The sequence below is a fragment of the Helianthus annuus genome, chromosome 9 (genome assembly GCF_002127325.2).
Source record: "Helianthus annuus cultivar XRQ/B chromosome 9, HanXRQr2.0-SUNRISE, whole genome shotgun sequence".
NCBI lineage: Eukaryota > Viridiplantae > Streptophyta > Magnoliopsida > Asterales > Asteraceae > Helianthus > Helianthus annuus.
This window is the reverse complement of record NC_035441.2, coordinates 168,783,718-168,799,272: the sequence shown is the minus strand read 5'-3', so window position 1 is coordinate 168,799,272 and position 15,555 is coordinate 168,783,718. Positions and strand designations below refer to the sequence as shown.

At 32.3% G+C, this 15,555-nt stretch overlaps 1 protein-coding gene across 3 annotated transcripts; it reads left to right on the top strand.

Annotated features, from left to right (window-relative positions):
* The first annotated feature begins 13,474 nt into the window (after nt 1-13,474).
* LOC118479240 lies at nt 13,475-14,703 on the top strand. 3 transcript variants are annotated; one of them, XM_035977839.1, is made up of 5 exons: nt 13,475-13,705; nt 13,804-13,876; nt 14,004-14,069; nt 14,155-14,241; nt 14,355-14,703. In XM_035977839.1, exons 2-5 carry the CDS (start codon nt 13,820-13,822, stop codon nt 14,595-14,597), a joined length of 453 nt encoding a protein of 150 aa, XP_035833732.1. In that variant the 5' UTR covers nt 13,475-13,705; nt 13,804-13,819; the 3' UTR covers nt 14,598-14,703. The 3 variants fall into 3 exon arrangements, with proteins under 3 accessions (XP_035833732.1, XP_035833730.1, XP_035833731.1); XM_035977837.1 differs by having other exon boundaries at nt 14,349-14,703; XM_035977838.1 differs by lacking the exon at nt 13,475-13,705 and having other exon boundaries at nt 13,715-13,876; nt 14,349-14,703.
* The last annotated feature ends 852 nt before the right edge of the window (nt 14,704-15,555 follow it).

Below are 15,555 nucleotides of genomic sequence, written 5' to 3'. Positions count from 1 at the left end.
GAATTTCATGACTGGGTATCCATATAGATATCTGGCATTTGTTCAAACAACTCAACAACACTCTCTATTTCACCAGCTCTTTAGTGATGAAGAAATTATTGTGGATTAATAAGATAAATTCACATCAGCCTTACTGAAGAGATTAGCCTTTCCATGCTTGAACTAAAAGGCCTGAATGATTCGGCACAAAAAAGAACCCATTAACAATGTCTCTAAAACCAAGCAAGTAAACATTAGAAACAATATTTGAAAAAAAAATAACAATCTAAAAATTTGGTGGTGGAGAAGATCAGACGAAGAAGTAAAGATTCTAGTGCACAATCGCACCCTAGATCTTACAAAACAAAAATTTTCCTGATACCTTTAATCAAATATGAATCTCAACAAAAGGAGACCATGATGGCGACAACAGTGATTGCAGCAGGGCTTCACTCCAGCGGGTGTTCATGGGTGTCATCATCTACAACGTGCAACAATACTCTTCTAAAATCAAATTTAAAATTAAATCGTAAATCGCATCCTTATGTTCACAAAATTGACCTAATTCATGAACACATTGTAACACTAAATGGAATTAACAGAAAACAGTTATCCAACATGTATCTGATTGAAAATCAATAATTCCAAATCATATGCTCAGAATTGAAACATCAAAACAACGAAATCAACATAAACATAAATTGACCCATTGATAATTGCAGTAGTGAGTAGAATAGGTGGATTAACACACCAAAATGTAACACAGTGTAGAATTTGAGATCTCAACAACTCCAACGACGAAGAGGAGATGAAGATGATCAAAAAGAAGAAATCCAAGTCCTGTTTAAAAAAAAAAGGATTAAGAAAGACGTGTTTTGGGGTTTGAAACGGTACCTTTGAATTGTTTAGATGATTGTTAAGACAGATTAGGGCAAGAAGATGATACAAATTAGGGCAAGAAGAATGATACTGATGAGACAGATAACAAAATCGAAGATCACTGAGCACAATCTGAGATGCACTGAGAAGGTGGAAAGCACGACGGTAATGGAGACCAAGAAATAGAGCTTGTGCTAGCATGTAAATATCGATCTGCATAAAGAAAATGCAAATTAGCATAAATTAGGGCAAATACAGTCGACATTACCTAAAACATGAACTTGGTTGTAAAAATGGTACATCCGGTGAACCCACCACATCACGTATAATCGATTTCTAATCTTGTTTCATCAATATCAGATGCTTTTGCCATCATCTGCCCCTCAATTGATTGTAACTCAGTGTTTTAAGAGGCTTTGGATACAGAAAACACCTTTAGCACTTTATTGGGGAGAGAGAGGAGCAGAGAAAATTCGAGAGGATGTCTTGGTGGTAGTTTTATACACAGAGAGGGGAGCGTATGAGAGAAAGACAACCACTGCAATAGTTGTGGGAAAGTGGCGAGAAAACAGGGGAACTGCCCAACTCCTGCACGTAAAAAAACTGTCAAATTTTTGGGTTATTGAGATTAAACCTCATAAATAACTACCTTAAATGGAGGGACGGTATCATCTCAAAAACAGTTTTTTTTTTCTTGTCAAAAATGGGAGTTAATGAGCTGGGAACAAAAGTATAATAATGGGCGGGAAATTTAGGAATTAACCACCAAAGTTGTGGAGATAATGGGCAGAAAAATGTGGAGGTAACCATCTACTTGAGAAACCGCAAACAACCGTCCTGAACCGTCATTAGAGCGGTTATTTTTGTGAGTTTAAACGGGCTGAGATTTTAATCTCAGCATGATCCGACGGTGGAGATGGATTTGAGAGGCGGTTAGACTTAATGGGTTTCATAGATATATATATAATTTATCTTTTGTAATTTCTCCTTTCATAATGATTTTTTTCCCTACGAAATGAGAAGTAACCATTTTCTTGTTTCTAAATACACTCATTATCTATTAATTAGTAATCAATGCGAAACTAGGGTATACTCGTTTGAGTAAAAAAAAATATGTTGCACCCTGATAGTATGGGGCATGTGTACATGAATGCAATATGCATGTATGAAAAAACACCAATATTTGCGCATTAGTATTAAACTAGGGTTAAGACCCGTCCGCGTTACGGCGCGGGTACATCGTAAACATTGAATGGATTAGTCCAAACGTTATATGATGCATTAACCATATGAAAACACACATTTCGACGTATCCAGTTGAGCTCAGTGTAACCTGTATAAGCATTGTGATTGGATTAAACGTAAAGTAAATGGAATTCATATCGAACAATCATAATATATTATATGTGTTCCAACTCATACATAAAAAACGTAACGGGTATGAAGGAAAATATGTACATGTAATCGAAAGGGATTAATTAGAGCTTTCGAAAAAAATGAGAGAAAAAGAAACCATAATTTGACTCCACTCAGTTCGAAAAAACTTTACGAAACATACATAAAATAAATACGAAAACATATTATATTTGACCTGAATCATTTCCCAAAAAAATTTACGCCGAAACGTAGAACAACTTGAATTTATACCAAAACGTACATAAAAATATGGACGTAAAAATGGTTTCTTTAAACGAAAACGTATTATATTTGACCTTACTCGTCTATAAAAAAAGTTTACATCGGAATGTAGAATAAATCATATTTATACAAACCCGTACATAAAATATGCACATAAAAATTAGTTTTTATGTAAAGGAAGTATAGGGGTAAACCGAAAAAAAATATTAGTAAAAAAATAATAGGTTAAAAACGCTCGTAAAATCGTGTCAAGTAGCACTAATGCCACAACGACATCGACTCTCAACATCGTAAAAATAAAATAGATAAAATGGTAAAAATTACACTGAACGAAAAGGAGACTAAAATCGTCGAACCACGCACACCCGTTACAGTGTCTTAATGCGAAGAGATTAACCAGAAACGTAAAACGTACAAAATAATAACTTAGTTGATCTAGGACCCGCCCGTTGCAGGGAAGTTTTTAAAACGGAAAAAATGAACATGTTGCGACGTGTCTGTCAAATATGAAAAAATAGAGCAAAATTTAGAACGAAACGTAAAACTTAGAACGAAACGTAAAACGAAAAACTTACGAAAGACAAAAAAGTATCGGGGACCAAAGTTGTAAATAATAAAGTGTTGTGTTAAATTATAAAAGATGAAAAAGTTTGAGTTAAAAGTAAAAATTTCAATTTCAAATGGGTTAAAATGTAAAAGTAAAAACTTTAAGGTTGAAAGTGAAAAATAAAGTTTTTTTTTTTTTTTTTTGAAAAAGACCCTAAGCATGGAGTACAAGTTATGATGCACAAGAAAGTTGCTAATTTATATATGTAATAATGTTTAAGTAATCGAAGTTCATAAATAGTTGGTAGCTCATCTCCTTGAAAACCATCACTACAGCTCTAGTGGTGGCCACGGGTATTTAAGTTCCACCTATAGTGGGCTCGGGTGAGTTTTCCCCTCAGGGTTGGATAGAATAGGGGTGGGTAAACCTGAACCACTGGGCTACAAGAGTGAAAAAAGAAAAAGAAAATTAAAGTGTACTCGTCTAACCCTTTTTAGAATTCTGTCAAACCGCCGGTAGCAGACTACCGTATTCAGCAAACCCTAGCAAATGGAAGGCGAGATTAATCACAACACTATCGCCGGCGCCGATGACGACGACACTCTGGCGACGGAGGAGAAAGAGGTGGCGTTTGTGACGGAAGACTGTTGGCTAAGCCAGTTTTGGTACGACTGTGAAACGGCGGAGACGGTTGCGAGAGAAGTTCACGCATTGTATATGTGGTGGTGGTGGTGGTTGAAGGTGACGGTGGAGGTGGGTTGAAGGTGGAGGTGGAAGTGGTGTTGGGTTTTAAAAAGGGAGAGAGAGAGGAGGAAGATATGTTTGGAGACTGATAAGTTTGAAGATCTGATGGGTCTTGAAGATTTTAGATATGGGCTTCTTTTTTAAGTTAATAAAAGCACTTTTCAGATCTTATTTAAAAAAAAAAACAAACAGTTTTCAAGAACTTATGTCTGTCTGCCTGCAGACATAAACTTCTTACAGACGTTTTAAGCAAAAACAAACAGCCTTTTACACTTTCCAACTAGTTAGTAATTATCACTAGGGTCGAGGGCCAACTCTACAACTTGGAGCTATACTACCTCTACTTAAAGTACGTAAGAGAAATGGGTTTTTGGCCTTTTGGCCCCTACCTTCCTTTTTTCGTCATCATATTACTTTTTTATTTCAGTAAACTGTATAGGTTATCCTCATGTTTTTTTTTTTTTTTTTTTTTTTGATATAGCTTAGATATCATCTACATTCTATAAGATTACTGGGTATGTAATAAAACTTCAGCCACCTCAACGTCACGCCAGTAAGAGGGCTTTATTCCCTTATTCCAACAACCCTCAATTAATAAGATAAAGCCTCCTCAATCACTACTTTATCATTTATTTAGTTTTTTATTTTTTTTATATTTATATCATTTAAATAAATAAAAAATAAAAAAAAACATTACATTTAAAAAAGAATACAATTTAAACTAAATAAAAGAGTTACGTAAAAACGTAATATTTAAATATTAAAACGAGAGAGTTGCAAACATAAACTACTAAAATTTTAAGTATTAAAACTAAAGGTATGAAATTTAAATTTATCCAAGCCGGTTTCTCAAAATCCTCCAAGCCGCAACATTATCAAACGACTGTGGTGCAGTGCTTGAAACTTGGTATGTGGCGCGGCAAGTGCTCAATCCTCGAGTAAACCCTCATCGCGGTTCGACGCAATGACATAGCATCTCTCAAAATGTGTGCACTTTATTTGTAGATACATAAACCTTCCTAAAATTTGATATCTTCCAAGAACATTTTTCACCTACACGTTGATAGAATGTGGGCATAACCCTACTCCAACGTTAAGCCGAATCTAAAGGCAATCTTACTCAACAGTATCCAAACAACTCGTAGCCAAAGCGATATCCTTAGCCTCGATCCAACGACGTCACTACTAGAAAACTACATATTTTTCTATAAAAGTTTCTCACAAATTTCCCACAACTCAAATTTCGCTACAAATTTCCTACAATTTTCCGACAAAAAAGAAAAACAAAAAACCAAGATTTTCAACAGTTCTCAATTCTCTGACAAAATTGCCACACAATAAGCATTTGTAGCATTTTGTTGCAAAAGTTATGACCTTTGCAACAAAACTCCGACAAAATAAATTAAAATTTTATATTATTTGTTACTAAAGCAAAATAAATAATTCAAAAAATAAAATTTCTAAATTTGTCGGAAATTTATAGCAACTAGCTACAAATCTGCAATAATTGTAAGTTATTTTATTTGTTAATTCTTAAATAGTAAATTAAATGAATTAAAATAATAAAATGTTAAATTTGTAGCAAATTGACCTCGTTTGCTACAGTTTTCCAACAAACAAAGTTATTTTATTTGTAGCAAATTGACACCGTTTGCTACAGTTTTTTTATAAAAGAAAGTTTTTTTCTTTGTTATTTCTTAATTTTAGTAAAAAAAATAAACTAAAAAAATAAAATGTTAAATTTATCAGAAATTTATAGCAAATGGACCCGTTTGCTACAGGTTTCCGAAAAAAGTTATTTTATTTGTTATTTCTCAATTGATATCTGTTAATAGGAGATCAAGGAATGAACAGTTGAGGGGTAATGTGGTAAAAACAGCATAAGAGGGTTTGTGTGTTGTTTCCTTTCTAGCATTACACGTGTTGTGCAATGTGTGTTCTTTTCCATTACATATCCCATTCTACAAAAGGTTGTCGGAGAGTGAGAGAAGGTAGGAGCACAGCCATTGCCGACAACTTTTCAGGTGGAGCCTTTCCGGCTACTGTTCTCAAGCTAACAGCAACGACGCTAACAACGACGCTATGTTCTGATTGGGATTGGTTGGGATTCCCAAAATGATTATGGTCTTTCCGCCAACCACAAGTGACGTCTATATTTTATAAGTGTGTTAGTTTTAGTAAAATAATTAGTTTAAAAATTAACATTTTAAATTTGTTAGAAATTTGTAGCAAATTGATCCCGTTTATTACAGTTGTCCAACAAAAAATTTTATTTTATTTGTTATTTCTTAATTTAGTAAAATAAACAATTGAAAAAAAAAATAAAACTAATTTTGTAACAAGTTGATACAGATTTCCAACAAAATAAAACCATAGTTTCATTATTTATTTTGTTATTTGATAGTTTAGTTTAACAAATATATCAAATAACTTAAACGTTGAAGTTGGCGTAGATGTGTGTTTGTGTACGTATAGTATAGTATATACTATATATACTAGGGTGGGGTTCTGCTATAAAGTCTAAATTTACTAAAAAGTGTAAAAAGTTATAAAAACTATAATAGCTATAAAACACATCTAAAACCTACAAATAACAGAGTAAAAACTACTAAAACACCATATTCAAATCATAATAGTCCATAAAACTTCAAACACACAATTGTAGAACTAGGAATATAAAACACGGGTGAGGTTTGGCTAAAAAGTCAAAATTTCCTAAAAAGTGTAAAAAGTTATAAAACATTATAGTTTCAGCCATAAAACACACCTAAAACCCACAAATAATGGATATAATGGATTGAAGATTATTAAAACACTATTTTCAAACCCTATTAATCCATAAAAACTTCAAACACACCGTCGTAGAACTATGAATATAAAACACAAAATGCTAATCAACATAAAACAATATTTATCATTCAATAATTAAAGCCTTATCATCCAAAACACAACACAAAACCCACATACATGGTTTTTATTAATCTTCATTATGTTAATTGTGGGTTTTTAATGTGTTTTATGGTTGACATTATGATGTGTTATGACTTTTTACACTTTTTGGGAAATTTGGACTTTGAAACCAACTCCTAGCATATAAAACACAACATGCTAATCAACGTAAAACACAATAATGTTTGTCATTTAATAATTAGAGCCTTATCATCCAAAACACAAAAAACAACCCACATATATGATGTTCTAGTAAATTTCATTTTGTAATTTGTAGGTTTTGGGTGTGTTTTATGGTTGATTTTTTTGGTGCTTTATGACTTTTTACACTTTTTAGGAAATTTAGACTTTGTAGCCAACTCCTAGCCTACTATTACTATACTATTATATACTATGATATACCATACCATACTATACTATGCTATATTATACTACACCGATACTATATTATACAATACGATATGATTTAATACTATACTATACTATGCCGATATATATATATATATATATATAGTACTATACTATATTAGTGGAGAGTTCAAATGAGAAAAATTTTTTGTAAGAAGAAAAAAGAACAAATTTCAACCAATAAGAATGCTTTATTTTACTTCATTTAATATAAGTATTTAATGTTACTATAAGGGTACATTGGTAAATCTACATAGGTCATTAATTTGTAGTCTTCCTCTTTAATAGCTAATACATTAAATTTTTTGTAACTTATCTTCAAAATATATATTTTTTCAAAAAAATTAAATAAAATAATTTAAAGTGTATGATAAATTAGAAGTTGTGTAGGATAAATTACGAGTTGTGTAAGATAAATTTCAACGTGTAGGATGAATTTTGAAATATGTAGAATAACTTTTTGATGTGTGTAGGCAAAAAAAGTTAATGTGAAGGATAATAGTCTTTATGACTAATTAATTAGTCAAAAATGATAATAAATGAGATAAGTGAAAAACTATTTAATATTTTACAAAATTACCCTTTGTTCTTTTTCTTCTCAATTAAATTTTTTTCTCAAATGAACCTTCCCCTACTATATTATGCCTAAATATATCTACACTAATACCTGTACTATATTATACGATACTACACCTATATTATACATACATGATACTATATATATACAATATTGTGCTATACAACACGATATCATACCCTACCATTTGATATGATACTATATACTATACTATACTGTACTGTGATGTGTTGTGCTGTGTTATACCATACGGTACATGATACTATACACTGCATATAATTTACCTATACGATACAACATGATATTATACTATACGATACTATAGTATACTACTATGTATATAATATACCTATATTAATACCTACCTATATATACTATACGATATGATATTGTACTATACTATGTCTATAATATACCTATACTATAGGACACGATATGGTATTATACTATACTACACCATATTATATGTTGTTATACCATATTAGGTGTTGATCATCTATTCCCCCTCTTAATCGTTCTATTACCATTAACCCTCTCTAAAATTCGAATCACCTGGGCTCGGAATTGTGGTTTCCATCCATCGTTAGGCTTGGAGTTGGTGTTTGTAGTCGGCGCTCATTTACAACAAGTACTTGTATTTCATCTTTTATATTCCTGCTCAATTTTATCTCAAGCATTTAGTATGACAATAACACTAAAGTTTATTATTATTATTATTATTATTATTATTATTATTATTATTATTATTATTATTATTATTATTATTATTATTATTATTATTATTATTATTATTATTATTATTTGCTTACAACTTCTTTTTTGGTGTTTATGGAATTTTGACACTTCAAGGGTTGTATTATTTGGACCACTCCGCGAAAATTAGACACCAAAGCTGCATTAGGTTCGAATATGATTTCTTTATCAAGTTCTCTAGTTGTTTATATGTTGGAAATTACTAGGTTCACTTCAAAATTGTTATTTAAATTACTTTAATGTTTATATATTATAACATATATACCAGTCGTTTAATAAAGCTTTCTTAATATATTATTTCCAACTAATCTTTATACTTTGTTGAGTACTAGGCTCTATTAGGTATCTGGCTTTGTGCATTAATGTCCAAAATCAATATTCTGAATTAAATAAATCTTAGAAATAGCATGTTGATCAATATAGCTAATAGTTACATCTTTTTTGCCTTGTTTGTATTTGGCGTATTGGGATATAGAATTGTTAATCTATTTAGCCCATTTGACCTGTTGATCAGGGGCAGACCTAGCTTGTTAATAGGGGTAGCCCTCGCTACCACTTGACGCTCCGGCAATAGTGTAAATTTTGAAATAATTTTACGTTTTTTTTATTATGTTACCTCTTTTCTTTTTGAAATGTTGCCCTTTTAAGAATTTTCTAGATCTGTCACTGCTGGTAATTTAGTTGAATATTATCTACCTGGCCCATTTGGTGGTTTGAGAATTAAGATGATTAGAATAGTCTACAATTGTAAAAGCTTAGAAATAGCATGTTCATTAGTAGTCATTAGTGAACTTTTTTTCTTCTGTCTGTATGTGGTGGCTTTGGACTTTAAAATGCTGACCATTGTGCTTTTAGTTATAGATTGATAAAAAATGTCGTCGGATAGAGAGTGGATGAACTGGATGAGAACCAATAAAGACAGTACTATAAATTTTCCTTTTCAATATTATTTTTTGGATTTTACATACAAACACGCAAATAACATTGAAGGGAAACTATAAATAGGGTCCAAAAATTACTAATTAGATGTCTGTGTAGTACATGCAAAGCCCATTACTACAAGACGAGAGGCGTTGTTGATTGCATCTAACTTCACAAGGATTTATGAAAGATTATCGTGTATGATACGCGCATGGTGAATCTGACGAGCCGAATTCGATCAAGACCTAGGTCATTGGCGTCTCAACTGTAGTAACTTTCCAGTCCCTTGATTAGACCCTTAAACCCTACCATGCTTGGGTGTAGGTGAAGTGGCCTTAAGACGACAAGGTGCTGACATTTAAATGAGCCCTTCTTTGTCTGTTGTATATGTAGGTGTGTGATTTAGGGTGCTGACCCAAAACCAGCGTAACCTCATCGCGTGCTAGCCCAACATGAAATGTTCATATTATTGAGAAACAAAATTTTATTGGGGGTTTCAAATCCGAGAAAACTATGTTAAAAAACAAATAAAGGGACCAGGTTCATTAATTTACTTATATATTTTCGTATTAGATCCCGTTTAAAAAACAAGAGAAGTAAACTTCTATTTTGCTCCCTGTGGTTTGGTCACTTTAACGGTTTTGCTCCAAACCTTTAAAAATAGCCATTTTATTCCCTGATGTTTCGGTTTTTTGCCAGTTTGCTCTCCGCCTCAAACTCCATCCAAATTGTTTGTTTTTCCATTTTGCTCCCAACAGGGAGCAAACTGGCAACAAAACCAAAACATTAGGGAGTAAAATAGCTATTTTTAAAGGTTTGGGGCAAAACCGTTAAAGTGACCAAACCACAGGGAGCAAAACGAAAGTTTACTCAAACAAGAGATTATTCGAACAAGCTATCCATTGATTGGATCTCACATAATCATTTCACATGAATTTGCGGATCATAACCAAAAAATAAACCCTAGCGTTAAAATAAAAATTGATTTAATAAATCAATCAAAACAAATATGAAATAAAACATAAAAATAAAAAAATTACGAAAAAAAAAAAGATTAATGTTATTGAACTCGAATTAAAGAAATCTAGTTGCTTTCTTCTCGCCATGCAATGATGCAAAAACAAATTGCTTTCTTTCTCCTCGATCAGTTTCAACCGTCGTCAAAGTCGTGCCCCTTAATTATAATGGACTTTTTTGGGTCTAATCCCTAGCCCACCTTAATTGTAATGGACTTCAAAGTTCAACCAATTAAACCTCATCCACAATTCCATTTCCAGGTAGCCTTCTTTTTAATTGAAATACAGATACGAGTATGTTTTGGTATTTTCAGTGCTTTTGCACTTCCTAACCTGTATCAGTTTCGACCTTCATATATTTGGTACCAATAACGAACCCCAATCTTCTTTTGCAAATAAACAATCGAAAATGATTGGTTTCGATAATATTTTATTTATCATTTAAGTTGAAATTTCTCTAATAAATTATGTTGGTTTAGTTTTTTAAAAAGTTTAAACACATAGTTAAATTTAAATATAAAGTATTTTTGTATCGCAAATTATACCGAGCACACGTATTGTACTAATACTGTACCGAAATTGCTCATCAATACTTTTGTTTAGCACTACATCTTTACACTTTAAGTGTAGTCTATTGTCTAACTTTCAGAATGCCTCGATAATCTATTTGCCATCTCTCCCCTCTTTATGTTTCGTAGTCTTAAGGGGAATGGAAGAGAAGGATGTGCAGTGATTTTTACCTTGCTTTCAAACGATATTGTAACTTTCTTATTTTCCTGATTCGTGGTTCCAATAACAACTTCTTCATTATCATCCTTTTCTTGTATGATTGAGCAACCATAGCTGATGTAGCTGTCATTAGCTAATCAAAAGTATTTTTTTTTAACTAAAATACCAATACGGGTAAGTAAGGTCGTATTCTTAGGGAATTTGTGGTCAGTGTAAAAGAATGTAACTAGAAGCTAAAACTATCTAATTGGGGGTTGGTTTGATTGTTTTAAAAAAAAAAACACGATTTGTCACGAAAAGTGTTATCAATGAGAAAAAGTAATCACCCGGAATCCCGATTCCCCATTTTAACACAAAAACTCGTTTACTGATTCAAAACACCACATAGACATACCTTGGAATTAATGACTTTGATTAATTATTAGGGACCGTTTTTAAATAAACTATAAGCAACTAACAACCCGTTTAATTATACCAAATTACCCACCAATTTACTAACCCGCTAACGATGCAAGGAAATCGCCAATACGTTTGATAAACGACAAACAATTCAAATATAAAAAATGTTTACCAAGAAATCAACACAAGTGGTTAAAAGTAACAGTTACAAGAATAAGAAACAAAGTTTAAAGTGTAAAAACTTAGGAATCAATCATCCGGGGGAAGTCACGAGATGTTTAGCCGCTCATGCTCATCATCATAGCTTCAATCTATGATCTCGAATAACCTATACGTCAGAACTCAAGATAATTAATCTATGCGAACTCCAAGAATCTATGCCACAATATGTGTAATTTATTAAGATACCACACAATTATAAAATGTTCAAACGGTGATAGTATGTATTCACTCGTGATATATTACGTGTAGATTGTAGACATTGATGATATGTGATTACTATATACCGTAGACATTGATGTTATGTGATTACTATATATGGTTACATGATAGTTTCTAATTATTCCGTCTCAGAAAAATTCCTACAACTAGAATTCAGCCGTCCAAATTGTCGTCTGTTGTGAGTCCCCTCCTAAAGTTCTTGTGCGATGATTCCTTTTATATTATTGTTTTTTTTTTTTTCATTCGGCTGTCAAACTCTCCTCTTTTGCGTTGCCCTTATCCACCAAAAAACCCAAACATGCAGCCCAATAGAAATTAATCCTGTTTCTTTTATTTCATTGAAAGCCCAACATATTTGTATTCTACAAGCACTTGTGAGTAGACCTGGCAATCATAACCCAACTACTTAAGTTTGGGTTGTTTTGGACTTAAAATAGAAACTTATGGGCTATTTTGGTCAACTTTAATTCTCATGGGGTCATGATGGGTTGATTTAAAACTGAAAAAGAAAGCAGGTGGGTTAGGATGGGTACCAAAGAAAAGTCCATAGGATGGGTAATTAAGAAAAAGAACAGTCTTTTCCCTAGCACATCTCTACTTCCCCTCCATCTAATTCCTAGAATTTTGTTTGTTGCATAGGTGATTATGTGAACCTTTTTGGGGATTTTGATTTGGAAGTTTATACCAAATCGTTTTGTTGATCCATAGGGTTTGTGATTAAGGTTTCTAGGTTGGAATATCGTGTCAACCCGACCTGTTAAGACCTGAACACGATAAGACACGAACCCAAAACAAGTAAACACAAACACGAACACGACACGAAATCTTATCGTGTCAGATTTTTCAAACATGATCACGAACCTAATAATAAACAGGTTACATGAAACGACCTGTTAAGAAATGAAGAATTTACCAACGTATCATACAACCTGTCAAGACTGAACACGACATGTTAAGACATGAACACGACCTGTTACTACATATGTTTGATATTTAGCCATTAACAGGTATTGTATAATGGTCTTAAGTCTTAACAAGTCGACACGAACACGACCTGTTAGGATACGAAGAGGTAAGACACGAACACGAAATAGGTAAACACGAACACAACACGAAATTAAACAGGTCTTATTGTGTTGACCTATTATAGGCACGAAACCTGTTAAGGTTAAGCACGAAACCTGTTAACTTTTGTGTCGTGTTATCGTGTTCGTGTCAGAATTGTCAGCCCTAATAGTTTCGGTTTCAATCAGCCCCCTATAATGACAGAAGAATGTTAACATCAATTTCGTCATGTTTTTGTTGGTTGAACATGATCCAAGGGAAAACACAAACCACTAATACAAACCATTTTTTAAAAATGTTATTAATTTGTTGGGTCATTTGTTAGGACTGATGAAATGTCTTATTTATAAGTGAATTTGATTTTCCCGCGTGAAGACCGTATTCAATGTAATGTCTCATTTGTTAGGACTGATTCTATATTATATTGTTCCCGTTGATGCTAACCAACTTTTGGGCTAATTACAGCCGTAGAAAGTCATCAACTTTTAATCTCAGCCGTTTAAAGTCTCTAAATTCCTTCTAGAAGCAGCGGTTCTCGGCAGTTCAGCACTCTCTCACCCATGATCTTGCGGTTTTCTGCAGTTTATCAAGATGTACCAATCAGAAATGCAGGTTGCAATGCGGTTTAAAATGTGTTCCTTATTTTCAGGGAGTTAGTGGGTTAGTGGACACTTAACTGCATTTTTTGGTGCCTATATAATACAAGTTCAGGTAGTGTAATCTTCTGAATTTTTTTCGCTCTTCCTGTATTCATACAGCAACACATCTGCAGCAATGGATATCTCGGATGACTTCGTGGACATTTATGAAGAAGATCAGCCTGCAAAGAAAGTAAGTTGGAATGTAAGTTGGAATGTTAATTATTAGTTAGCAAAGCATGTGGATGGTTTCTAATTGTTTGTGAATTGCACCAAATATTTAGTCTTCTAATATATGGTAGCAATTGTAATTTTTTCAGCTGGGTTTTGATGCAATGACACCGAAGAAGAATCAAATATGCAGCCCAATGAAAGATTCTCCGAAGGTAACGTTTTAAGTCACAACTAATGTATAAAATTTGTTTTGATATTTAGTCTGATTTGTTAAATTCTATCAATTTATTGTTTCAGACGGACAGTGGAAGTGTAGAGATCATTTCATATGGACAGTATTTTAGTCCATTCAAATCTGAAATGCATAGGGAGGTTATTGAACAGGTGGTGTTTTTTTTTAATAAAGTTTTCATTGCATAAGTGCATAATGATTGTTTCACACCTTTATGTTTTTTTAAAATGTATTATACTAATGTTTTTAGTTCTTGTAGTTTCAGAACATAGAAAAGCAAGCTAAAAGAAAGCATGCGCTCCTAACTTGGAAATGGGATGAGGTCATTGATATTACCCAAAGTGAAGATTCGAATGGTCAGAAAGATGATTCTAAGGCAAAACAACAAGATGATTTGGAGTCTGAGTTAAGTGATACAGCAGACTCTTTGGATAGTCCATTGAAAAGATCAAAGATTCCACGTATATCTAAAAATTGCAACGATCATGTTGGATGGGTTGAATTTTAAGTTTACTCAGTTTAAGTCCTGTTTGTCATAGTCATCTTTTATGTTTTGCCTTTCAAGTCAGTGTTTGTTAAGGTTTGTTTGTTCATCTATTTTTAGTTTAATTGTAGTTTCCTTTTTTCAATTTATTTTTCTATGTTTTATCTGTTAACTATATTACTTATTACATATATGTTGATGATTAATTGTTTATTTAATAATAAATATTTCTGTTATGAAAAAAAAAGAAAATATAGGTAGTGGTTTTCACCAATTTGTATGTATGTTTATAAAGGTTAAATCTTCTTTTACTTTCAAAATACGTAAATAAAATTCCAGATATGCATAACTTCAACAGTTATATAAGTAGTTACACATAAGTCATAGAAAAACAATCTAAAAAAATTTAGTACCCAATAATATCCTGTTTCATGTTAACAAATTCCGTGTTCTCAAACAAGAGGCCTATTTAGGTATTTTAAAAAGTATTTAGTCATTTATAGGTTTTTTTAAAATAATAAGTTTTGTATTATTTAGAGTGAAAATTCAAAATAGCATTCAGTTATATAAATAACAAGGGGAAAAGAATAAGATATTTTGAAGAAAAAAAACATATAAATAGTCGGTTATACTGAATTAATATTGAAGTCAGCCTTCTTAGTCACGTTACCATGATCATCGGGCCACTAAGCGATGATCAAGTAACTAACTTAGGGTTTTAGAAATTAATATAATCGTTCGGTTATGTTAAGTTTATTTCTAAGTCAGTCCACTTACCCACTTGTCATGATCCTTGCTCACTAACCCATGATTGAATAACTACCTATGTTTTATTCAATAAATTAACTGTTTTCATTAAAAGTCGGACATGTAGCTCTATATAAGATATCACTAATATCCCTAAAATTCGTGTATTACTGTATTTCTAGATATAATATCAGAAACTATTGAGTTATGAAAAAGTTGAAGGGGTGCCTCTACT

What these genes read in the sequence shown, in the direction of transcription:
- LOC118479240 (XM_035977837.1), top strand. Translation starts at nt 13,820, where the DNA reads ATGGATATCTCGGATGACTTCGTGGACATTTATGAAGAAGATCAGCCT. An exon ending in AAGATCAGCCTGCAAAGAAA is followed by an intron (nt 13,877 to 14,003) that starts GTAAGTTGGAAT and finishes TAATTTTTTCAG; the next exon opens with CTGGGTTTTGATGCAATGAC. An exon ending in ATAGGGAGGTTATTGAACAG is followed by an intron (nt 14,242 to 14,348) that starts GTGGTGTTTTTT and finishes TAGTTCTTGTAG; the next exon opens with TTTCAGAACATAGAAAAGCA.